This window comes from Natator depressus, chromosome 7 (assembly GCF_965152275.1).
Source record: "Natator depressus isolate rNatDep1 chromosome 7, rNatDep2.hap1, whole genome shotgun sequence".
NCBI classification, from domain to species: Eukaryota; Metazoa; Chordata; order Testudines; family Cheloniidae; genus Natator; species Natator depressus.
This window is the reverse complement of record NC_134240.1, coordinates 118,183,123-118,207,451: the sequence shown is the minus strand read 5'-3', so window position 1 is coordinate 118,207,451 and position 24,329 is coordinate 118,183,123. Positions and strand designations below refer to the sequence as shown.

The window sequence follows — 24,329 nt, the reverse complement described above, 5'->3', positions numbered from 1 at the left end:
CTCCCTGTTGGTTTATATGAAACATGCAGGCAATGTTGTCTGTCATTATCTGTATTGTGACAAAGTCAAGCCGGACAGCTGCAAAAGGGTCCTGGAAGGCTGATATGTTAGCCCTAGAATGTTAAAGGCCCTTTTTCCTACAAGCTGAGAAGGGGTTACCTCAGATCAATTAGGGACACCTGAATCCAATTAAGGGCTGCCTGAGGCCTTTAAAAACCCCTCCTCTGGGCAGAAAAAAGTGGGGAGAGAGAGAGAGAGACAAGCTATTGCCAGCTAGTGTCAGCAGGGAAATAAGCTTCTCCAAGGTGACAGGCTGTGCTCCTTCCCATAGGGGAACAGCCAAACCTGAGTGCCTGGTACGGGAAGGACTGACAGCCCGGGGCAAGCAGCAGAACAACACCCTGCCCCAGCGAGGGGTCAGAGAAAGGTATCCCCCTTTGTTTTTGTGTTTATAGGACTGTTTCCTTTTTGTTTCGTGAAGGATCGCCCCATAGGCCAACCCTGGGACCTACCTTGAAAACACAGCCAAAGGAGCACAGAAGAGGGAAGGCAAACACTGCCCAGCGTGGGACTGATTTACCCCAGACCCATCATCGCCAGAGGGGGAAGTGCCTTGGAGGTGCCTTGCCACAGTGTATTCTCGTTCCTGATCAATGGCAAGAAATGCAAGCCTGCGTTGTGAACTGCATGCAATTCTAAGAGGTTTATGTGTTACAGAGTCTCGGAGGAAGACCACCTGCCCTGAATTGTGTGGTGTTGTAGACGGGCTCCCCAGCCTATCAAGGAGGCATTGGTTGTGATTATTATTGAAGGAGGAGTCTGGATAAAAGGGACTCCTGCGCACAAGTTGGTTTGCGTCCAGCAGTGTAGAGTCTGACTTTAATCGGCATTGCCAGGCGTCTGTTTAGGCTGTGTTTATGTGATACATAGATGGTTCTTTGCCAGCCCTGAAGACAGCGCATTTGAAGATGCACATGTCGTACCACGAATGTGGTTGCCACCATATGTCCTCATAGTTGGAGGCAGGTTCGGGCCAATATGTGTGGACACTTCAGTGACGAAGAAATGAGGTTGGTTGGAGCGATGAACCTGTTCGTTGGTAATAATGCTCTGGCTTCCAGAGAGTCTACCTGGGCTCCAATGAAGTCTAACGTCTGTATGGGGTTTAGAGTTGATTTTTGTATGCTTATCTGTAAACCCAATCTCAGGAACAGGTTGAGTGTCCTGTGAGTAAAGTTAAGGGCGTCCAAGTGGGAGCTTTTAATAGATAATAGTCCAGATGGGAGTGTATTGTTACCCCTTGTTTGCGGAGATGTGCCACCGCGAGAATTTTGAAGAACACTCGCAGTGCTGTCAAGAGACTAGGCCCTGGTCTACACTACAAGTTTAGGTCGAATTTAGCAGCATTAGGTCGATTTAACCCTCCACCCGTCCACACGACCAAGCCTGCTTTGTCGACTTAAAGGGCTCTTAAAATTGATTTCTGTACTCCTCCCCGGTGAGGGGAGTAGCTCTAAAATCGACCTCGCGGGTTCGAATTTGGGGTAGTGTGGACGCAATACGACGGTGTTGGCCTCCGTGAGCTATCCCAGAGTGCTCCATTGTGACCGCTCTGGACAGCACTCTCAACTCAGATACACTGGCCAGGTAGACAGGAAAAGCCCCGGGAACTTTTGAATTTTATTTCCTGTTTGGCCAGTGTGGCAAGCTGATCAGCAGAGGTGACCATGCAGAGCTCATCAGCACAGCTGACCATGGAGTCCCAGAATCACAAAAGAGCTCCAGCATGGACTGAACAGGAGGTACTGGATCTGATTGCTGTATGGGGAGAAGAATCTGTGCAGGCAAAACTCCGTTCCAAAAGATGAAATGCCAATATATTTGCCAAAATCTCCAAGGGCATGATGGACAGAGGCTACAACAGGGACACACAGCAGTGCTGCATGAAAGTTAAGGAGCTGAGGCAAGCCTACCAAAAAACAAAGGATGCAAACGGTCGCTCTGGGTCAGAGCCCCATACATGCCGCTTCTATGATGAGCTGCATGCAATTCTAGGGGGAGCCCCTACCACTTCCCCGCCACTGTCTGTGGACATCTGCAAGGGGGGAATGTCATGCAACAGGGATGAGGATTTTGTAGATGATGATGATGAGGAGGAGGTTGAGGATAGCGCACACCAGGCAAGCAGAGAATCCCTTCTTCCTGGCAGCCAGGAACTGTTCATCACCCTGGAGCCAATACCCTCCCAACCCTCCCAAGGCGGGCTCCCATACCATGAAGCCGGAGAAGGCACCTCTGGTGAGTGTACCTTTCTAAATACAATACAGGGTTTAAAAACAAGCGTGTTTAATGATTAATTTGCCCTGAAGACTTGGGATGCATTTGCGGCCACTATAGCTACTGGAAAAGTCTGTTAACATGTCTGGGGATGGAGCGGAAATCCTCCAGGGACATCTCCATGAAGCTCTCCTAGAGGTACTCTCTTTGTTAGCCTCAGGAGAGTGATATAATTCATGGTCACTGGTTGAAATACAGGAAATTTGTTTAAGGGGACATTCAGAGGTGCCCGTTCCTGCTGGGCTGTTTGCATTTGGCTGAAAAGAAATCATCCCTGCTGTTAGCCACGCGGTGGGGGGAGGCCCATTCATGCTGAGCTATTCGCGTTGGGCTGACAGGGATCTTCCCTGATACTAGCCATGTGGGGTGGTGGTGGTGGTGGTGGTGGTGGTGTGTGAAGCGATCACCCCAGAGAATTGGGGGGTGGGGGTTGGGTTGTGCTGCACATTCACCCTAAAACCACAGCCCCTCCTTTTAAATGGCCAACCCAACAGGTTTTGCTTGGTATGGGAAAGGAGGGCACTGCTGTTTGAAACCGTTCCCACATGTTAAGAAGGGTGAAGAAGCCAAAACCCTTTGCCTTACCATGGCTGCCTGCAAGCCGAATTCTGTTGCCAGCCGAGCGTGTGTGATGTCTCACACTAAACTGGCAAGCACTCAATACAAGAGGCAAAATGTGACCTTGTACCAAAAGCACATGTTCGATGTAATATGAATTGCTTGATTCAGTGTGAAATAGTCTTTCCTTTGTTCTCTAAAATGTATCTTTTTAAATACTACTCTCCCTTTTTTTCCTCCCGCAGCTGAAAATGTTTCTATGCTCCCCCTATCATCTCCGTCCCAGAGGCTAGCGCAGATTAGAAGGTGAAAAAAATGCACTTGCGATGAAAAATTCTCAGAGCTCATGTGGTCCTCCCGCACTGAAAGAGCTCAGCAGAATGCGTGGAGGCAAACAATGGCAGAGTCCAGGAAAGCATTAAATGAACGCAATGAGAGGAGGCAGAAATGTGATGAAAGGAGGCAGGATGCAATGCTGAGTCTAATGGGGGAGCAAACTGACATGCTCAGGCGTCTGGTGGAGCTGCAGGAAAGGCAGCAGGAGCACAGACTGCCGCTGCAGCCCCTGTATAACTGCCTGCCCTCCTCCCCAAGTTCCATATCCTCCTCACCCAGACGCCCAAGAACGCTGGGCGGGGGAGGCTACAGGCACCCAGCCACTCTACCCCAGAGGATTGCCCAAGCAACAGAAGGCTGGCGTTCAATAAGTTTTGAACTGTAGTGTGGCCTTGTCCTTCCCTCCTCCCCTCATCCACCACCCCACCTGGTGCTTTCCTCCTCACCCACCCCTCCCGGGCTACCTTGCAAGTTTTCCCCCTCTTTGTGTGATGAATTAATAAAGAATGCATGATTTTGAAACAATAATGACTTTATTGCCTCTGAAAGTGGTGACTGAAGGAGGGAGGTCAGTTGGCTTACAGGGAAGTAGAGTCACCCAAGGGGGCGGGTTTTCATCACAGAGAAACAAACAGAACTGTCACACCGTAGCCTGGCCAGTCATGAAACTGGTTTCCAAAGCTTTTCTGAGGTGCAGGGCACCCAGCTCTTCTAATCACTTTGGTGTCTGGCTGCAAGTAATCGGCTACCAGGCGATTTGCCTCAACCTTCCACCCCGCCATAAACGTCTCCCCCTTACTCTCACAGATATTGTGGAGCACACAGCAGGCAGCAATAACAATGGGAATATTGGTTTCGCTGAGGTCGAACCTGGTCAGTAAACTGTGCCAGCGAGCTTTTAACGTCCAAATGCACATTCTACCACCATTCTGCATTTGCTCAGCCTATAGTTGAACTGCTCCTACTGTCCAAGGTGCCTGTGTATGGCTTCATGAGCCATGGCATTAAGAGGTAGGCTGGGTCCCCAAGGATAACTATTAGCATTTCAACATCCCCAACGGTTATTTTCTGGTCTGGGAATAAAGTCCCTTGCTGCAGCTGTTCATACAGACCGGAGTTTCTGAAGATGCAAGCATCATGCACCTTTCTCGGCCATCCCACGTTGATGTCGGTGAAATGTCCTTTGTGATCCACCAGTGCTTGCAGCACCATTGAAAAGTGCCCCTTGCGGTTTACGTACTGGCTGCCAAGGTAGTCCAGCCCCAAGATAGGGATATGCGTTCCGTCTATCGCCCCACCACAGTTTGGCAAATGTGCAGGTCATAGTGGATGGCTTTGCTGCAGTGGGGTTCCCTGAGTCACTACCCTTGATAGCAGCAGCTCAGTGATTGCGTTGGCTACTTGGATCACAGCCCCCACAGTAGATTTACCCACTCCAACTTGATTCCCGACTGACCGGTAGCTGTCTGGCGTTGCAAGCTTCCAGAGGGCTATCGCCACTCACTTCTCAACTGTGAGGGCTGCTCTCATCTTGATATTCTTGTGCTTCAGGGCAGGGGAAAGCAAGTCACAAAGTTCTATGAAAGTGCCCTTACACATGCGAAAGTTTCACAGCCACTGGGAATCATCCCAGAACTGCAACACTATGCAGTCCCACCAGTCTGTGCTTGGTTTCAGAGTAGCAGCCGTGTTAGTCTGTATTCGCAAAAAGAAAAGGAGTACTTGTGGCACCTTAGAGACTAACAAATTTGATAGTCTCTAAGGTGCCACAAGTACTCCTTTTCTTTTTGCAGTCTGTGCTTGTTTCCCGGGCCCAGAATCGGCGTTCCACAGCATGAACCTGCCCCATTACCACCATGATGTCCAAATTGCCAGGGCCCATGCTTTGAGAGAAGTCTGTGTCCATGTCCTCATCACTATTGTGATCGCGCTGTTGTCGCCTCCTCGCCTGCTTTTGCAGGTTCTGCACACACTGCAGGATAATGCGTGAGGTGTTTTCAATGCTCACAACAGCAGCAGTGAGCTGAGGGGGCTCCATGCTTGCCGTGGTATGGCGTCTGCAGGAGAGCAGAGTTGCAGTGGAAGTGGTGGATGACGACGGATGCCACGAGAATAGATATTTACACAGAACGACAAGAGGATCTGCGAGGTGGATTCATGGCACCAGGAGAGCATAGTTGCAGCGAAAGCGGTGGATGATGATGACAGTTAGCAGTATGGTGTCTGCACGGAAAAAAGGCACAAAACGATTGTCTGTCATTGCTTTCATGGAGGGAGGGGCAACTGACAACATGTGACAATGTTTTTGCCCCATCAGGCATTGGGAGCTCAACCCAGAATTCCAATGGGCAGAATTCCAAAAGTTGACGCTAGTCATGGTAGTGAGGACGCACTCCCCCGACTTAATGCGCTTAGTGTGGACATACGCAATTGACTGTATAAAATGGATTTCTAAAAATCAACTTCTATAAGATTGACCTAATTCCGTAGTGTAGACATACCCTGAGAGGCAGAACTTAGTATTGGTATTGTTCTGTTCCCAGAGTAAACCCAAGAAACCTCTTGTGGGTGGGGTATATGGTAACATGGAAATAGGGGTCTTGGAGGTTGAGGGCTGAAAACCAGTCTCCTTGTTCCAGTGCTGGTATTATTGTTGCTAGTGTGACCATCTGGAACCGTTGGAGCTTTACAAATCTGTTGAGTTTTCTGAGGTCTATAGTAGTCCTCCATCCTCTGTTCTTTTTCTGGGTTAAGAAGTACTGGGAATAAAAGCCCTTCCCTCAGTGTTGAGATGGTACTGGTTCTATGGTGTCCAGATGTAATAGGTGGTTTACTTCCTGCCGTAGAAGTTGTTTGTGAGAGGGGTCCCTAAAGAGGGACGGGGGAGGGAGGGCGGGTGGGGGGGATGGAGATGAACTGTATCACATAGCCTTATGGATTATTTCTAGGACCCATTTGTCTGTGGTGATGGAAGTCCATGCCAAAAAGAGAAAGGGGTCAAATGGTGGTCAAAATGGGGGATGGACAATGACGTCAGCACTGGTGGGTGGAGGAGGTTGCTCGGACTCTCAACCAAACTCTCAAAATTGTTGTAAAGCAGAGGATGGTTGAGAAGCAGATGATTGAGGTGGATGTGGTTGACACCTCAAAGGTCTCTGCCTCTGTTGCTGTGTCTTGTAGTGTCTCTGTTGTTGAGTGTATGGGGCATATCATGCATAGGCACTGACTCTGTGGGTGATCCGGGGCTGGAGCACCCATGGGGAAAAATTGGTGGGTGCTCTGCACCCACTTGCAGCTCCCACCCCACCCCAGTTCAACTCTGCTCTGCCTCCTCCCCTGAGCGCGCTGCTGCTCCGCTTCTCCCACTAGCTCCCAGCGCTTGCCATGCGAAACAGCTGTTTCGCGGCGGCAAGCGCTGGGAGGGACGTGGGAGAAGGGGGAACGCAGTGCACTCTGGGAAGAGGTGGGGCCATGGCGGGGATTTGGGGAAGGGGTCCAATAGGGGCAGGGAGGGGGCGGAGTTGGGGAGGGGACTTTGGGGAAGGGGTTGGGATGGGGGCAGGGCAGAGGCAGAGCCGGGAGCAAGCACCCACCGGCGCCTGCAAAAGTTGGCACCTATGATATCATGTGCTCTGGTAAGGATAATATCTACCCTGTTTTCTGTTCATTGCAGGTGTGTATATCCCCAATATGCAGAGAGATGCCCGAGAGTCCTTCAAGGTGTGGAGGGCTTCATCTCTCTTCGAGGCAAACAGTTTCTGGCTATCGAAGGGGAGGTCCTCCACTGTGGACTGTACTTCTTGGGCAAACAGGACAGGTGAAGCCACGATGCTCGGCACATAACAACGACTGTGGCCGCAGATCATGCCACTGCATCTGCCACATCTAGGGATGCCTACAGGACGGTTCTGGCCAGAAGTTGACCTTTAGTTAAAAAGGATTTGATTTGGTCCCTTTTGTCTTCTGGGATCTCATTAATAAATTCTGCAAGTTTGGAGTAGTTTCCATGATTGTCCTTTACCATTAATGAGTAACTGGCAATTCGAAATTGCAGGGTTGCTGATGAGTAGGCCTTGTGGCCAAAAAGGTCTAGTTGTTTCCACTCCTTGTCATATGGGGTGAATCTATATTGTTATTGCTGCTTGAGTGGTTGACAACTGGAGAGTTTGGTGCTGGGTGGGAAAATAAAAAGTCCATCCCTTTTGAGGGGACATAATACTTTTTATCAGCTCTCTTGCAGGTAGGCAGCATTGTTGCCGGGCCGTGTCATATGGTTTTGGCTAGTTCCATGAGCACATCGTTTATTGGAAGTGCTATTTTTGAAGCCAACAAGGTTTGCAGAATGTCTAGCAACTTATGTTGGGACTCTGGGACCTCCTCTAGAGGGATCTCTAGGCCATCTGCAACTCTCCTGAAGGGTTCTTGAAAGTGTTTGAAATCGTCCGCGCCTGTGGGTGGTGGAGCATTATGGCCTCATCTGGGGAAGAGGAGGAAATACTGGCAGGTGGTGTCCTGTCCTGTCCCAGGGCTTCCTCTTGTTCCTCAAAGCTTTCCCTCAATGGGCTCTAATGATGCACCCACAGAGGATGGTGGAGGAGAACTAATCCTTTCCCTGTAGAGGCTTGGGATATTGCCTCCTGTATGCAGCCCAGGGGTCCCAATAAGGCCAGGGTGTTGGGAACGGCCCAGGTGGAGGGATCCACAGGTGCCCATACCAGGTCTGGATGTCAGGTCCGGGATGAGGTCTCGGCCATAGAGGTGACCCTATTGGGGTAGGTTGGACAGGAGATGAGAAAACACCCTGCTGCTCATTATCCTCCTCCTCGCAGGAAAATGGAGGGGCCAGTGGTGAAGCAGCTTGGCCTGGGACCGTGCATACCGGGGATATATCAGTGCCAAAGAGGCAGGGATTCAGGTGCTGATGATATAAGGAAGTCCTTGTGTTGCGGAAAATGGCATGGTGCTGATAGTTTTGGCACTGAAGTGTTCAGTTCCGACAGTGCTGTTGCAGCTGCAGACGCTGGACACCTGTGTGCTCTGCGTTGTCGGAACAGGCAGTGGTGCCATAGTCCGGGGGAGAGTCTCGGTGCTGCGTCTTTTGGCAGTTCCATTGATACCGCAACGGAGGAGATGAGCTTTTGTTTGCCTCTTGACTCAGAGTCTGCAGGCTTGGATTTGGCAGATGTCACAGCACGGGCAGTACCAGAGGATCCTGGTGCTTCATACGTACTCAGCTGTGGTGCGGTCAGTACTGAGGATAAAGAATGAGCCAGAGACTGCTTCTTTTTCAGTGGCGCTTTCCAAGGAGAAGTTGCTGCTCTTTTCCTTGTTACTCTTTTTGAGGAATGAGCCTTCCTCTGAGAGGAGGGTGAAGTCTCTGGAGAATGCTGTCCAGAGAGCATCTGCTGGCTGGGATCAGATGCCGGGCGCAGAATCTTTGCCATAAGGATAAGTTTTAGATGCAGGTCTCTGTCCTTCCTGGTGAGCCTTTACATTGCTGTAGTGAGAACACTTTTGTGGGATGTGTGTCTCATCTAAGCATCGCACACATAGAAAGTGACCGTCCAATACTGGGATTGGTTCCTGGCAAGAAAAGCAGCACTTGAAGTCCGGTGAACCGAAAATGGCTTGAACTATGACAGTTCAGCCCTGCGTGTGAGCACAAACTATGGTAAGGGTAAGAAATACATGAAATTTTTTTCGAGAAATATAATGGAGGAAGAAAAAGGGTAAGTATAGAATCATAGAAGACCAGGGTTGGAAGAGATCTCAGGAGACCATCCAGCTTCAAGCAGGACCAACACCAACGAAATCATCCCAGCCAGGGCTTTATCAAACCGGGCCTTAAAAACCTCTAAGGATAGAGATTCCACTACCGCCCTAGGTAACGCATTCCAGTGCTTCACCACCCTCCTAGTGAAACAGTGTTTCCTAATATCCAACCTAGACCTCCCCCACTGCAACTTGAGACTATTGCTCCTTGTTCTGTCCTCTGCCACCACTGAGAACAGCTGAGCTCCATCCTCTTTGGAACCCCCCTTCAGGTAGTTGAAGGCTGCTATCAAATCCCCCCTCACTCTTCTCTTCCGCAGACTAAACAAGTCCAGTTCCCTCAGCCTCTCCTTGTAAGACATGTGCCCCAGCCTCCTGATCATTTTCGTTGCCCTCCGCTGGACTCTCTCCAATTTGCCCACATCCTTTCTGTAGTGGGGGGCCCAAAACTGGACGCAATACTCCAGATATGGCCTCACCAGTGCCAAATAGAGGGGAATAATCACTTCCCTCGATCTGCTGGCAATACTAAGTAGTAAACAAACAATTGCTCTAACTATTCTACACAGTAAATAAAGATATCAGCTATCACACTGCTGGGAGATCCATCTCAGGCCGATGATAGTTGAGAAAGAACTGAGGGGGGTCGGGTCATGGCTCTTCTCTGACCCCTCTCCAATTTATCAACATCCTTCTTGAATTAAGGGCACCAGAATTGGACACAGTATTCCAGCAGCAGTTGCACCAGTGCCACAAACAGATAAAATAGCCTTTCTACTTCTACTTGAGATTCCTGTTTATGCATTGCAGGATCCCATATGCTCTTTTGGCCACTGTATCACATTGGGAGCTCATGTTCAGCTGATTATCCACCACAACTTTCAAATCTTTTTCAGAGTCACTATTTCCCAGGATAGAGTCCTGCATCCTACAGGTATGGGCTGCATTCTTCGTTCTTATACATGTATATACATTTACATTTAGCTATATTAAAATGCATGTTTGCTTGCACCCAGTTTACAAAGAGATCCAGATCAATCTGAATCAATGACCCATAACTCTTTATTATTTACCACTCCCCCAAGATTTGTGTCATCTGCAACTTTATCACTGATTTTATGTTTTCTTCCAGGTCATTGATAAAAATGTTGAATAGGATAGGGCCAAGAACTGATCCCTGTGGGGCTCCACCGAAAAAACATCTGATAATTTCCCCTTTACAATTACATTTTGAGACCTATCAGCTAAAGTTTTCTAAACAAAATGTCACGTGCTACCAAGTCAAAAGCCTAATTGAAATCTAAGTATATTACATGCACACGATTGCCTTTATCAACCAAACTTGTAATTTCATTTAAAAAAAAAAAGCAAGTTTGACAGGATCTGTCATCTATAAACCCATGTTGATTTGTGTTAATTACATTACCCTCCTTTAATTTTTTATTACTCGAGTCCCATATTAGCCACTCCATTATCTTGCCCAGGATTGATGTCAGGCTGACAGGACTATAATTTCCCAGGTCATCCTGTTTATCCTTTTTAAAAACCTCACACACTAGCTTCCTTCCAGTCTTCTTGAACTTCCCTGGTGCTCCAAGAGTGGTTGAAAAGAATCATTAATGGCCCAGCATGCTCCTCAGCCAGCTTTTTTAAAACTCGTGGATGCAAATTATCTGGACCTGCTGATCTTAAAATGCCTAACTTTAGTAGCTTCTGAGAGATATAGGCAAGTCGCATCATATGCGCATTTAACTTATGTGAATTCAACTATACGTGCTTGGCAAAAAAAAAGAAGAAAAAGAATGATTCCGACCACCATTCCACTCAATGAGCATATGCCCCAGAGCGAGCATGAGATGGGAGACGTGAATCTGCTGTTCCCTCTTTTGGTCTCAGTTCCCGCATGCCTCTCTCAGCGGTGGAGTACAGGAGTAGATGGGAGAGCGCTCAGGAGTCGATTTATCATGTCTAGACTAGATGCGATAAATCGATCCCCGCTGGATCGATCACTGCCCACCAATCCGGTGGGTAGTGTAGACACAGTGCGAGCATCTTGCCGCGCTGAGTGGATTCTAGCACAGGGGTTGGCAACCTTTGAGAAGTGGCATGCCAAGTCTTCATTAAATTAAGGTTTGGTGTGCCAATAATACATTTTACATTTACCTGGGCTGGCGGCCGGAACCCCAGACTGGCAAGTGGGCTGAGCGGCGCCGGCAGCCAGGACTGCTCAGACCATTGCTGGCCCTGAGTTCCGTTCATCCAGGCTGGCAGCGGGCTGAGCAGGGCTGGCAGCCGGGACCCCCCGCTACCGGTCTGGGGTTCTGTCTGCCGGCCCCTGCCAGCCGGGGTCCCAGCTGCTGGCCCGCTCAGCCCACTGCCAGCCCAGGGTTCCGTTCATCCAGGCCAGCAGCAGGCTGAGCGGGGCTGGCAGCCAGGACCCTGGCTGGCAGCAGAGTGCCGCCAAAAATCAGCTTGCATGCCACCTTTGGCATGTGTGCCGCAGGTTGCCGACCCCTGCTGTACAGGGTTGTACAGTATACACAAAACCATGTACAGTATACTGTACTGTACTTTATAGGCGATTTAAGGGATTTTCAAGGGTAATTTTGACTATACGTGATTTTTGCCTCTGGCGCTGACTTTAGAACCTAACCCCCACGTATGATGCGACTCGCCTGTACTAGTGGAATGGAAAGAGTGTTATCACCATATGTTGAGACTATATAATCTGTTTTTCCCCAAATACACAACAGAAATATTTATTGCACATTTCTATATTTTTTGCATTATTATTGATAATTCTACCATTTCCATCTAGTAAGGTAACAATATAATTCATTGTCAGGATATTTTTGTTCCTAATATATTTTAAAAACTCCTTCTCATTGTCCTTAACTCTGCTGGCCATAGATTTCGACTTGTGTCTCTTTATTTCCCCTTATCAATGTTCTACAATTGCTAGCATATTATTTATATTCATTTCTGTCAACTTCCCCTTTCTTCCATTTGTTATATATTCTATTTTAATTTTTTATAGCTACCTTCACTTCCCGTCTAAACCATAACCAGCAAAGCCTTCTTCCTCAGTTGTGGGATTGTGGCTTTTTAGGCATCTAGTAAGGAGTTCTTAAATAATAGAGATATCTAGGGATTTAAACAAGGGTGGAGTAACGAGCTGGGAGGAAAAGGAAAACTTTCTTTCATTCAGCAGAAAAGTACATTGCTGAGAGAGTATCTAACAGCAACTCTGATTGGCTGAGAACCTGCACATGTGGTAGTATCAATGCAGAAACACAAATGTATGAAGAGGTCACCTGCAGTAATATGATCTGGTTAATCTTCTGCTCCCTGGTGTGCAGGTCCATTTGGTGGTATAAGATGGATGTGTCTCCCCCAAACTGAGCACTCAGGCTCCCAATCAGGGAATTGGAGGGGACCTCATCAGTCACAGGTTCTTCTTCCACCTTCTCCCCTTCCTCCTTAGGTGGTACAGCCTGAGGCTGAAACTCAACAATCTCCTTCCGAATCTGAATATCCAAAAACACAGCAGGTCGATCAACTATATACATTATCTCAGAATCATTTGTGTAGAAAAGGCCCCTTAGTCCTTCCATTTATAGCTAATAGGATTCCAAAAAGTAATCAGTTCAAGAGGTCCAATTCTACAATTTACCCCTAGTTCTAGGATGTAGACAAAATGCTTAAAATTAAATATATTTTGTACTAAAATAACCAATGCCATTTGTTTTAGTTTCTTCTTTAAGTTTTATGTGGGATACTAATGGAGCTTAGAAACAAACGCCTACCTGTTTAAGCATAGCTAAGACGTTCTTGAAGAAGGCCTGGAGTTAACATCTCTTCCTACTTTTTTGGGGAATTGGGAGGAGTGAGATTGTACCTTAAAATCAGCTGACTCGAACTTCTTTAACTGCAGGACCCTTTCCAAGGCTTCCAACTCTTCTTTACTACGTTCTTTCATTGGGTAATTTTTCACCTCATAGGCTGCATGGAAGCACTTGTAAAATGAGATAAAAAGACTAGAATAAAATTTCCTCAGTTAAAACATCATTCAGTTCAGCTGTACTCCAAGTTGGTAAACAGTTACAGTGACTCGGCTTTATTGCTATGAATAACATTGAGGAGTAATCATGAGCAATATAAAATATTGGAGGGTCTTTAGAAGTTAAAAAAAATTGATTTAAAATGTCTTCAAAATTAAAAAAATAAATATAAAACCCCTCAAGAACCTGACCCTATGCTCCTTACTCAGGGAGTTTTACTGGAATTAGAGTGAAGGATTGAGGCTTAGGTTTGCCCTATCCTCGGGATCTTCTGAGATCTTCCGTTTATTTGTCCAATCATTGTCCTTCTGTTTAATTTATAGGCTCAGCTGGGGTGGGATTTGCCTTTCTTTGTGTTTCTAGTAGTACTTAACAAATAATACAAATATAATAGCAGTTAGCCTTGGTAAATGCTAATCTACTTCAGAAGCTCCTTGTTCTAGCAAGCTGCACAAAGGAATTCTGTAACTAAGTGGACTTTCAGGGTTGGTTGTTTGCAAATCAACACCCAATGCTCCTCCAACTCAGAGCTGTGCAGTTCTGCAACCTCTGGGGGGAAAATATCTAAGGGTTTCTATGGAGAGCTGGGTAAAATTTTTCACATGAATAGCTATTCACTGAAAAATGCAGTTTTGGTTGACTCAAAATTATTTGGAAATTGTACCTGATCATTTTAGTTGAGAAAAAGTTTTTCAGAGCAACCTTTAGAAAAAATGAGTGAATAGATTAGTTGATTCACATAATACAAATTAAAAACAGAACAAGGAGCAAAAGTAAATGTTTCTATATATGAATAGATGAAATACTATTCTCTAGCACATTATTAGAACTGAATAACTAGATTCAATTTGAATCCACATCTCCTGCCTCATAGATGTATAATCACTAGACTATAGAGTCGTTCTCAGGCCCAATGAATATTTAAACAATTATACAAAGTGGAACAGGTTCAACAGGAGAGACTGAGAGCAACCCACCCCAGTATAACCCACTCACCTGGCAGGAGGGAGCTCTGAGTTAAAGTTCCTGCTACAGAATGGGGATTCAAACCTGGGTCTCCCACATCCTAGGCAGGTGCTCTAGCTACTGGGCTAAAGATTAAAAGGGGGAAATGTATGCATACATGTTATCTGAAGCTGGCTCAGAACAGACTTTGCTGACAAATTCCAAACATTTTCAAAACAGAGTATTTTTCTTGGATTTTTTGGTTTTCTGGCTGAACTGAAAATATTCACCCAGTTCTGGTTGTATGTGTTTTGGGAAGCAGCAAGTTCTTTCCCATATGCTCTGCAAGCCCAAATTGTGGTAAGCTTCCTGCATACTTAACCTCAATACCTTTATGAGTCCCAAACTACAGGGGAAAGGTATGAAATAAAGTGACAGTAGAAGTTACCTTAATTGCACGACCTTTTATGGACATGGAGTCCCAGCATTCCTTTTTGATGACGTCACGCAGATAGCACTTGGCTAGATTCTCCATCTCAATCTCCTTCCTTATCTTTTGGGATTTTTTGGGGGGGGAGGGGAGGGGGAGCAGAGGGAGAAAGAAGGATGGGATGCAAAATAAAGCAATTTTCAATGGGTCCCTCAAGTAAACACCACAGACGTTCTGCATTACTAGTACTCAGCACTAAAAACACTGTAGCACTTTGCATCTTCAAAGTACACCACAAATATTAAACTAACATTTTAAGGAAGAAAAAGGCAGAGAGGTTAAGTGATGTGCCCAAGGTCACTGTGGGACTATCAGGGATTAGAACTCAGTAGTTCTTGGCACAGACCATATTCTCTACACAAATTTGGTTTTTAAGTGCAAGATAGGTTAAATAACCAACCTGATCCGTTCATTTCAAGATCTTTCATAATGCTAATTTATTTATTTATTTATTTACAGTTGGGCAATCACATTTATGCTGCTACTTAATTTAACACCTTACAAACTTTTCTGCTTGGATTTGCTCCTTTCGTGCTCTCTCTCCTTTGCTCCTACCTAATCCTCTCTCCCTTCCATTCCTATCATTTAAAACACTTTCATGCCATACTACCATACCTTGGCCACTTCTTGTTCACTCTCCACCTGCAGCCTTTCCTGTTCTTCGATGTCCAGGTTGAAATCCTGCTGGTCCAGTCTCTCAATATCAGGCACCTGTTCATTTTCATACATCATTTCCTGAATCTGAATTTTATTTAAAAAGTACAAGGAGCAAAAGTGAATTCATCTGTATATGAATAGAAGGAATACTATTTTCTAGCACATTATTAGACTGTGTATCAGATAAGAGCTGTTCTATAAATTATTAAACTTTTAACTACCCTCATGTAGATTTCACAATCTCAGCTGAAGAGGGTTGTATATACATAGGGGTTTATATATACATAAATATTTTTCTTCCTCTTTCTTTATGCTGGTTTAGAGGTGACATTTGAAAATAAGTGTCTGAGTTCCTTTTCAGCATGATTATTTATTGTACAGCACACTCAGTATTCTGGCTATAAGCTTAAAAGAAATAGCTTATTTGCATTTTTGTATGGTTGTCTTAATTCATGTAACTTGAATACCTTTCATAACATGAATATGAGTTTGCCAACTTTATAAAGAGGGAGATGCTTTATTTTTAGTACAGTGAAAATCACTTATGTAAATGTTAATAATAATAAATATCTATTTCTTCTATTTGACAGCAGGCATTTTTAAAGAGACATTGTCAAAGGTGACAGACCCAAAATTTAACCTATCCTAAAAGTGAAACTCTCTTCTGCAAATCTTGATCCTGAATTATCAATATTATTATCTACATTTTACATGCAGGGAGCTAAGCCACAGGTGTGTAGTGACTTGCCCACGATCACAGGATAGGTCAGTGGCAGAGCTAGGAACAAAAGCCTGGATTTCCCATTTCCCAGTCCAGAGCTTATCCATTGAATCACAAGGCCTGTAAAATTTAATTATATACTACTGACTGTGACCCAAATTCAGCAATGCACTTTAGGTCATGCTTAACTTTAAGCACCTGCTTAAATCCATCCATTTCAGCAAAGCACTTAGGCCTTGATGCAGTGAAGCATCCCTATTCAGAAAAGGCATTTAAATATGTACTTAGTGTTAGCATGTATTTAAGTCCCAGTGAACTCAAAGTTATGCTTTAAGTTAACTTTAAGTTATGCATGTGCTCAAGTGCTTTCCTGAATCAGGGCCTTTAGGGTATGTCTACACTTTGAGCTTGGGGTGAGATTCCCAGCTCAAGGATAAATACTCCCGCTCATCCAGCTAGCATGTTAAAAACAGAGTGTAGCCATGGCAGTGCAAGTGTTACGAAGGACTAGCCACCCCGAGCATGTGGCTAGGGTCTCGGGTGGGTACGTACTCAGGGCAGCTACCTCTTCCCGCTGCTTGTACTGGCTACATTCTACTTTTAGCATACTACCTTGATCAGAACTAGCATATGTATGTCTCCTCAACCTGGGACTCACACTCCTAGCTTGAAGTGCAGACATCATATACTCTTAGTTTCATTACAGTTAGGAACCTGCTTAGGCTCTTTCCTGAATCAGGGCCTATGATGTTGGACAACCCACAGCCAAAACAATTCAGGGTGATTGTTTTGGGATCAAGTTTGCAAGGTGCTGAGTTTCCAGTGTCTTTGACTCCCATGTACATCAATAGGAGTTGAGAGCACAGAACACTTCAGAGGAGGCAGGCATCAACTTGCCAGATGGGGCCTTTGTTTGCAGGATTCATTTCTATTTTAGTACCCTAACTCTTCACAGCCTAAGAAGTCAGGCAGAGCAGAGGGGCAGTGACATGTACACTAGGGAACCAAACTAAAGGCCAGCTAGTAAGGCTCTGCCTTACAGACAGCAACGTGGAGGGGACAGCAGCCTCTGCGTGTGGGTGGTGAGAGGACATGCAGGGGCCAGTATACTAGGGGACGTAATCTACACAAGATATAGGGCTGACACAAATTACTCCCTTTTTGAAGTAAAAAGGGAACTCAAGTCTGGTTCCTGGTATGTTCCTAGTGCAGTGCACCTATGTGCTATGCCTTGCTCAGGGCTTGTGGCAAATGGAGCCTAGACCTGGTAGGTATTATTAAAGCATCCATGGAAGCAAACTAAAGGTGGCAGGTGGAACCAATTTCCCTGGAAGCAACTTGTGAACAGTCTCAAACACTCACAGTTTTACGGAGCTTTTTAATTCCTTTTTTCAGTTCTTTCCTCTTATCAGCAAACTTCTTGATCTCTTCTTTGATGGCCTGGGTGCAATAAATATATGATTGAAGGAAAAAAGTAGATGAGGAGAACAAGAAAAGAAAAGAAATGACTAAACTTTGGATACAAACATTTTACACATTTAAAACCTGGAATTAAGGAGCGGATAGACAACAGCAAAAGATTCATTAAACTGTGCAGCATGTATAATCTGTGCATTGAGGGACACTTTTCCCTCATCATAGAAAACACAAACTAACATGGAAGTCAAATGATGAAATGACTGAGAAACAACTGGATCACATTGCCATCAGCAGACCACAGAGAAGATCGTTGCTAGATATTCAATCTTTTACAAGTGCTGATGTAAGAAGTTACCACTACGTTCTCATTGGAACAGTTAGCTTCTCTTTTTAGCTTTATTCCAAGAAGAAAAGAGAGATGGTATTTGATGTGAAGAAGATGTTTGACCCAGAAATCAGGAAGGTTTTTAAAATCCAGCTCATAAGGGGATTTCAGGAGTGATGGTTAATGAATGATGATATACAGGAACAATGGGCTCACTTCAAAGATGTTTTTTGGGAAGCTGCCACAACTTCATTCGGACCAAGAGGATCAAGGAAAGAAGAGTGAATACGGTCAGGCACATGGAAACTGACTGAGGAAAGAAAAGCCTTAAAAAAGAGGAACGTACAGGCAACATGACAAGAAGAACAATGTACATTACAACAGGAATATGTGAAGAAAGATGAAGTAAAGTCATGTTGGATAGATAAGAAAGAATAGCTTGATGAAAAAGCGAGAGAAGCTGAAGAAGCATCAGTGAGCGATGACTAAAACTATTTCAGATGTGTAGGCAATTTGTCATCACGGTTACAGAATCACAGTGGTTTTATAAAATCAAAAGAGGAAAGATTGTTAACAATGAAAGTAAAACAAAATAAATGATGGTGAGAACATTTTAATGAAATACTTAACCAGCCAAAGCCACTAGTACTAATCGATGAATGCAAAGAAGGTAAAGAATTAAATATGTCACTGCTAGAAATTTCAGAAGCAGAAATAAAAGCAGCAATTAGGCGGCTGAAAAATGGCAAAGCACCTGGTCAAGATAAGACAACCGCTGTAATGCTTAAAGCTAGGGAGGATGTGGTACTACATGAAATGCATAAACTTTCTAATACAGTTTGGGAGAAAATAATTCTATCCAGAGGATTGGAAGAAAGGTGTGATCTGTAAATTACCAACAAATGGTGTGCGATAATTGGTGAGGAATAACACTACTTTCAGTATGTGGAAAGTGTTCTGCAGTGTACTACTGAACAGAATCAAACTGGATATAGATGAAAAATTGCAAAATGAGCAAGCAGGCTTCAAACCAAAAAGATCATGTATAGATCACCTCTCTATATGATGACTGATTGAGAAAGGGCTTGGTTACCAGAGAAGATTAGTCTTGAATTTTATAGATTTCACCAAAGCTTATGACTGCATTCACAGAGAGTCACTATGGAAGATCTTGAGACAATATCGGCTTCCTAGAAAGACAGTGTGACCAATCACAATGCTGTATGAAGATTCAAAACACTGTGTAAGGACTGAAGGTGGAGAGACCATTGGTTTGATATGGTCATTGAAGTACAGCAGCATTGCATTTTATCACCTCTTCTTTTCTGCATTGTTATAGATTATGTAATAAAAATAGCAACATCAAAGGAAGATACAGGAGTTATGTGGAACAGAGTAAAACTTCAAGATCTAAACTTTGCAGATGACACTGTTCTGTTGGACACAGGTGACGGTGCCATGAAAAAAGACTACTATCAATGTCAAATGTGAGTCTGCCAAAGTAGGATTAAGAATCCGCCAGAAGAAAATTAAAGTCATGATCGCTGAATGAGGAGGCAGCAATGATGGTGGGTATGTGATTGATCGTGAAAAGTAAGACATGGTTAACAAGCATGTATATCTTGGAGGCACATTCAGTGCTGGTGGGCAACTCCATAAAGGAGGTAGAAGCAAGAAGTGGAAAGGCAAGTGGAGCTTTTTCAAGATTGGCAAATATCTGGAAAAATAAGGAGATTCACACAAGAACCAAGATAAAATTATATGATGTCACTTGTGATACTTACATTGTTGTACGCTTCTGAAACTTGGCAAATGCTAGAAGCTCACAACAGGAAGCTTAATACATTCCATCAGAGATATCTGTGGAGAATACTTGGTGTCCACTGGCAGGATAAAATAACCAACACTGAAGTGTTACAAAGGACTGGTCAACAGACTGTAGAGAAACTGATTTGAGAAAGAAGACTGAAGTGGTTTGGAGATGTTGTACAGATATCAAAAAAACTTATTCCTAGACAAGCCCTTGTCTGGATACTACCTGTTAGAAGATGGAAAAGAGGAAGACAACAGAAGACACGAGAAAACTATTGAGAAAGATGCCAATGCCATGGAAACAGATTATGATGCAGCAAGAAACAGCGAATTGACATACAGAGGTGAAAACACTGGGCTGCTTGAGGTGTCAGAAGGCACAGGAGCATCTTATCTGATCTAATAATCAAAGGTTTTAGAACCAAGTCCTTTTAGCGTAACCTAGCCTTGTACTAGTGGATTCGAAAGGGAAAAAAAAATTTCCTCTGGACTAATTAAAAGGTGAAGTGAATTAACAGATTATACCCATTCTGGAAGCTATGGTGGCCTGTTGTGTTCTAAGTTTTGCAGATTGATCACTTAGTGGAAATTTTACAATTCCTCTGCACCTCAGTGACTCTGGAATTTGCTCCCTCCTTCCTCTTCTTCAAAGTGGATTCACAACTTTACACAGTCCAATTGCCATTAATGGCAACTGGATGGGCGTGATCCTGATGCGAGATGGACTCCATAGTCTGAAAGCCCTCAGTCAGCCCTATGAGGAACGGTGCTCTTTCCTGAGATCACCCAGGAAGACAATGATATTTGTCAGGCATTTCCTTTGTTTTTTCCCCTCCCTTCACCTGAAAGCACAAATGATACATAGAGCTCTATCTTACATGAGGACCATTCACCAGCCACATATCTGTGTGTTTGAAAAATATATGTACTAACAATAAAATCAGCAGTTGCCAAGGTCACAAAGCTCTACATCTCCTTTCTTCCCTTCTTAGCCCTGCGAAGCATTTCTGTCTTTTTAAAATGTGGTCCTTTCTTTGCACTGGAGTCTTACTCCAACAATGGCTTGGAACAACCCCAGGGTCTTTCAGATTTACCTCACAATCCTAAGTATTGATTTAACAATGCAGTGAAATTCGGTATGATGGCTCGTGGGAAGAAGGAAGCACATTTGCTTGGTTTCTGATGCTGATCCATTTGTGCAAGTTTCTGAGTCATATTTTTAGAAAATCTTTCTGGGCTTCAGGATAATCAGCCTGCTGCTCAATGGCTCCAGTTGTCGAAGAGTCTTATTTTTTATTATTTTTACGGCAGTAATGTGTAGAGGCCCCATTGTGCTACCACTATTCAAACATATAACAAAGAAACAGTCCCTGCCCCAAAGAGTTTACAATCCTGGGCCAAGATTTTCAAAAAATGATTAGTGATTTTGGGTGCTCAACTTTCAACACCTTCACGGGGCCTGATTTCCAGAAAGTGCTGAGTGTCCACTCTGAAAATTAGGCCCCCAAGGTGAGGCATCCAAAATCACTAGTCATTTTTGAATATTTTGTCCCTGGTTGGTGCCTATTCTGTAAAAATACCTTCTGTACTTTCTGGTTGAGCCAGGTCATTTCATCAGTACTGAGTATGTTCAGGTTGAGGTAGCTATCTTCATCCATCACTTCCACACTTGGTTTCTTCTGGAGCGTTTCCTGACATTCAAATTTTAAGCCAGGCATTTACACAGATATATTTCCAAAATGCCTAGTTCAGACAATACATATTCCACTCAATCCTTTATTCATACTTCACACTTTTTTATAAAAACTGCCTCAAATATGAATATTCAGAGAAAACAAGAGAAAATTTAAGATAGCAGATTGAAAAATTCAGGTAAATTCCTAAGGAGTACTTCATCAGAAGATGTATTACAATGTTCTTCTCATCTCCCTGGCAACTTCTGTGTTAGGGTCTGAACCTGCAAACCCTTGCTACCGTGCATATGTACTATAGTACAGATGACACCTGGAAAAACTGTTTTGCATCATCACAATAAAAAATAAGTCTGACGTTAATAAATCCAATTGTCTAGGGCAGATTTGAATAGATTTAGTGAAATCTGAGGACATGTGAACACCTTGGTCCCTAAAACTATTCTTATTTTCATGAGAATTCTATCCCAGAAGTAAAATAATTAAACAAAGACCACTTATTTTCAGGATTTTCCCCCTTTCGCCTAGAAACTCTCCTAGGGGAAGAGCACTGTGTCAGGATACAGTAAACTTTGTACATTTGTAATGGTGGATCAAATTTCATCTCAAGAATTATCTACATCTTTTCCCCCACCCCTTTAAAGATAATTTTTTTTTTTCAAATTTTTAAAAAGTTTCAGACCTGAGACTCCGTTTCCAAGGATGATTCCAGTAGGGACTCTGTTGCAATGTTCCACTCCTCCATGGACTTTAAAACAGCATTTTCATTGTAAATTGAGTTGTTCAGAAAGGCGAGAATGAGTCGCCAATAATCAGTAGCTTCCTTAATTTCATCTTCTCCAGTCCTACTGGTAAAAAGGAGGAACTGACATGTTTTTCTGTGTATTATGGAAAAGGCTGAAGAATTTAAAAACTTTTATTACAATATATTAAGCTGATCGAAATTTGGAAATTCCAGTACAGGCATTTCAGTGTTTTCACCCCGAAGTGGGACTAAAGGTCAAACTATTGAAATTTTTCACAGCATGAAAAATTCTGAAAAATTACGATTTGGAAACATCAAAACATTTCGTTTTGAAATTTTCAATCAAAATGAAATGTTTTAACAGTTCCAAATTGAAAAGTTTTGTTTTAAGTTGGGTCAACATTAATCCTTGCATCTGCCTCTGTGGTGCCTCATGGGAGTTGTAGTTCCAGGTCCCTCATAACTCCATTCCACACTATGTGCTCTGCTCCCCAGCTGGACTTCACCTCCCTTGATATACGGTGGTTTCTCCCTGTGGCTGAGCCACTGCAGTGCTACATGGGACTTATGTGAATCCGTATAAGTATGGATCCAGGGGCTGGCTGGCAGGGAGCCCACATGTATGGTATTCAGTGGCATAAAGAGATCCCTATGTGTCGCTACTATACCTGCCACTCTCTATGCAAGTCTTGAGTGCATCCATAGGGTGAACGGAGCAGCTTCTCTGAGTTGCGTTGAATTTCAAGTTAAATCTTTAATCATAGAATCATAGAAATGTAGGGCTGGAAAGGACCTTCAGAGAACATGTAGGCCAGCCCTCTATGCTGAAGCAGGACCAAGTATACCTACACCATTCCTGACAGGTGTTTAACCTGTTCTTAAAACCCTCCATTGATGGGGATTCTACAACCTCACTTGGAAGCCTATTTCAGTGCTTAACCTTATCCTTATAGTTAGAAAGTTTTTCCTAATATCTACCCTAAATCTCACTTGCTGCAGATTAAGCCCATTTCGTCTTGTCTTAGCTTCAGTGGACACGGAGAACAATTGATCACCATCCTCTTTATAACAGCACTTTACATATTTGAAGACTGTTACCAGGTCCCCCCTCTGTCGTCTTTTCTCAGGATTATACATATCCAGTTTTATTAACCTTTCCACGTAGGTCAGGTTTTCTAAACTTTTTATCATTTTTTTGCTCTCCGTTGGACTTTCTATAATTTATCCACAGCTTTCTTAAAGTGTGGCACCCAAAACTGGACACAGTTCTCCACCTGAGGCCTCACCAGCACTGAGTAGAGCGGGACAATTATTTCCCAGGTCTTTCATACAATACTCCTGTTAATATGCCCCAGAATGATATTAACCTGTCTCACAATTGCATCACGCTGGACTCGTATTCAATTTGTGGTCCACTATAACCCTCAGATCCTTTTCAGCACTACTACCACCTAGCCAATTATTCCCCATTTTGTATTTATTCCTTTAATTTTTCCTTCCGAAGTGTAGTATTTTGCACTTGTCTTTATTGAATTTCATCTTGTTGATTTCAGATCAATTCTCCAATTTATTTAGGCCATTTTGAATTCTAATCCTGTCCTCCAAAGTGCTTGCAGCTCCTCCCAGGTTGTTGTTATCTGCAAGTTTTATAAGCACACACCCCACTCCCTTATTCAAGACATTAATGAAAATGTTGACTAGTACCAGGCCCAGGACAGACCCCTGCGGGATATCACTAGATAAGTCTTCTCAGTTTGACAGCGAACTAGGCTTTGAGTGTGGTCTTTTAATCAGGCGTGTACCCACCTTATAGTAATTTCATCTAAAACAGATTTCCCTAGTTTGTTTATGAGAATGTCATGTGGGACTATGTCAAATGTTTTACTATGAACATACAGCATAAATCTGCATATATCACACCTACAGCTATCCCCCTATCGACTAGGCCAGTAACTTTTCCATTGTAACCTTTCAATGCTTCTGAATGCCTCCTTCTAAAGCTTAGTTACAACCACATATTATTGCAAACAGCTAAGTAAACACAATTATATCACAGATTTTCAAGCGGGGGGGGGGATCAAGTTTTTTTTATGAGTTACAACTACTTTTCCTTTCTTTATAACTAGATGGAATGGGGATCCCAAAGCTTTTTTCTGTTGTGATATGGGGTCACACTATGGGAAAGGCCAAGGACCAATGAACTATATTATTCTGTCTTTAAATTTTTATTTGTTTTAAGGCTGATAAAGGGGTCAGATTTACAGCACTGGAGACGGAAGTTCTCAGGATGGATATGGCACGGTTAGATAGGATTCTCTAACAATATATTCAGGGCTGTACAAGTCAGAAATATTACAACAGTTCCTGCCCAGAGATCTTGTAGTCTAGACAACAGACAAAGGACAGACAATATGCAGTAGGGGATGCAAATGCCCAAGATGTAGAGGAACTGGTCACTAT

General features: G+C 43.9%; 1 protein-coding gene across 1 annotated transcript in view; it reads right to left on the bottom strand.

Moving 5' to 3' along the window:
* The window catches only part of CFAP43 (cilia and flagella associated protein 43), an 88,822-nt gene that overhangs the window by 26,089 nt on the left and 38,404 nt on the right, over nucleotides 1–24,329 (bottom strand). Inside the window, exons 18-24 of the mRNA XM_074959402.1 lie at nucleotides 21,807–21,969; nucleotides 21,014–21,124; nucleotides 17,240–17,317; nucleotides 15,115–15,240; nucleotides 14,458–14,562; nucleotides 12,902–13,018; nucleotides 12,318–12,530 (exon numbers count right to left, since the gene is read on the bottom strand). Of these exons, the coding sequence (XP_074815503.1) occupies nucleotides 12,318–12,530; nucleotides 12,902–13,018; nucleotides 14,458–14,562; nucleotides 15,115–15,240; nucleotides 17,240–17,317; nucleotides 21,014–21,124; nucleotides 21,807–21,969 (913 nt within the window). The remainder of the gene's footprint in view (nucleotides 1–12,317; nucleotides 12,531–12,901; nucleotides 13,019–14,457; nucleotides 14,563–15,114; nucleotides 15,241–17,239; nucleotides 17,318–21,013; nucleotides 21,125–21,806; nucleotides 21,970–24,329) is intronic.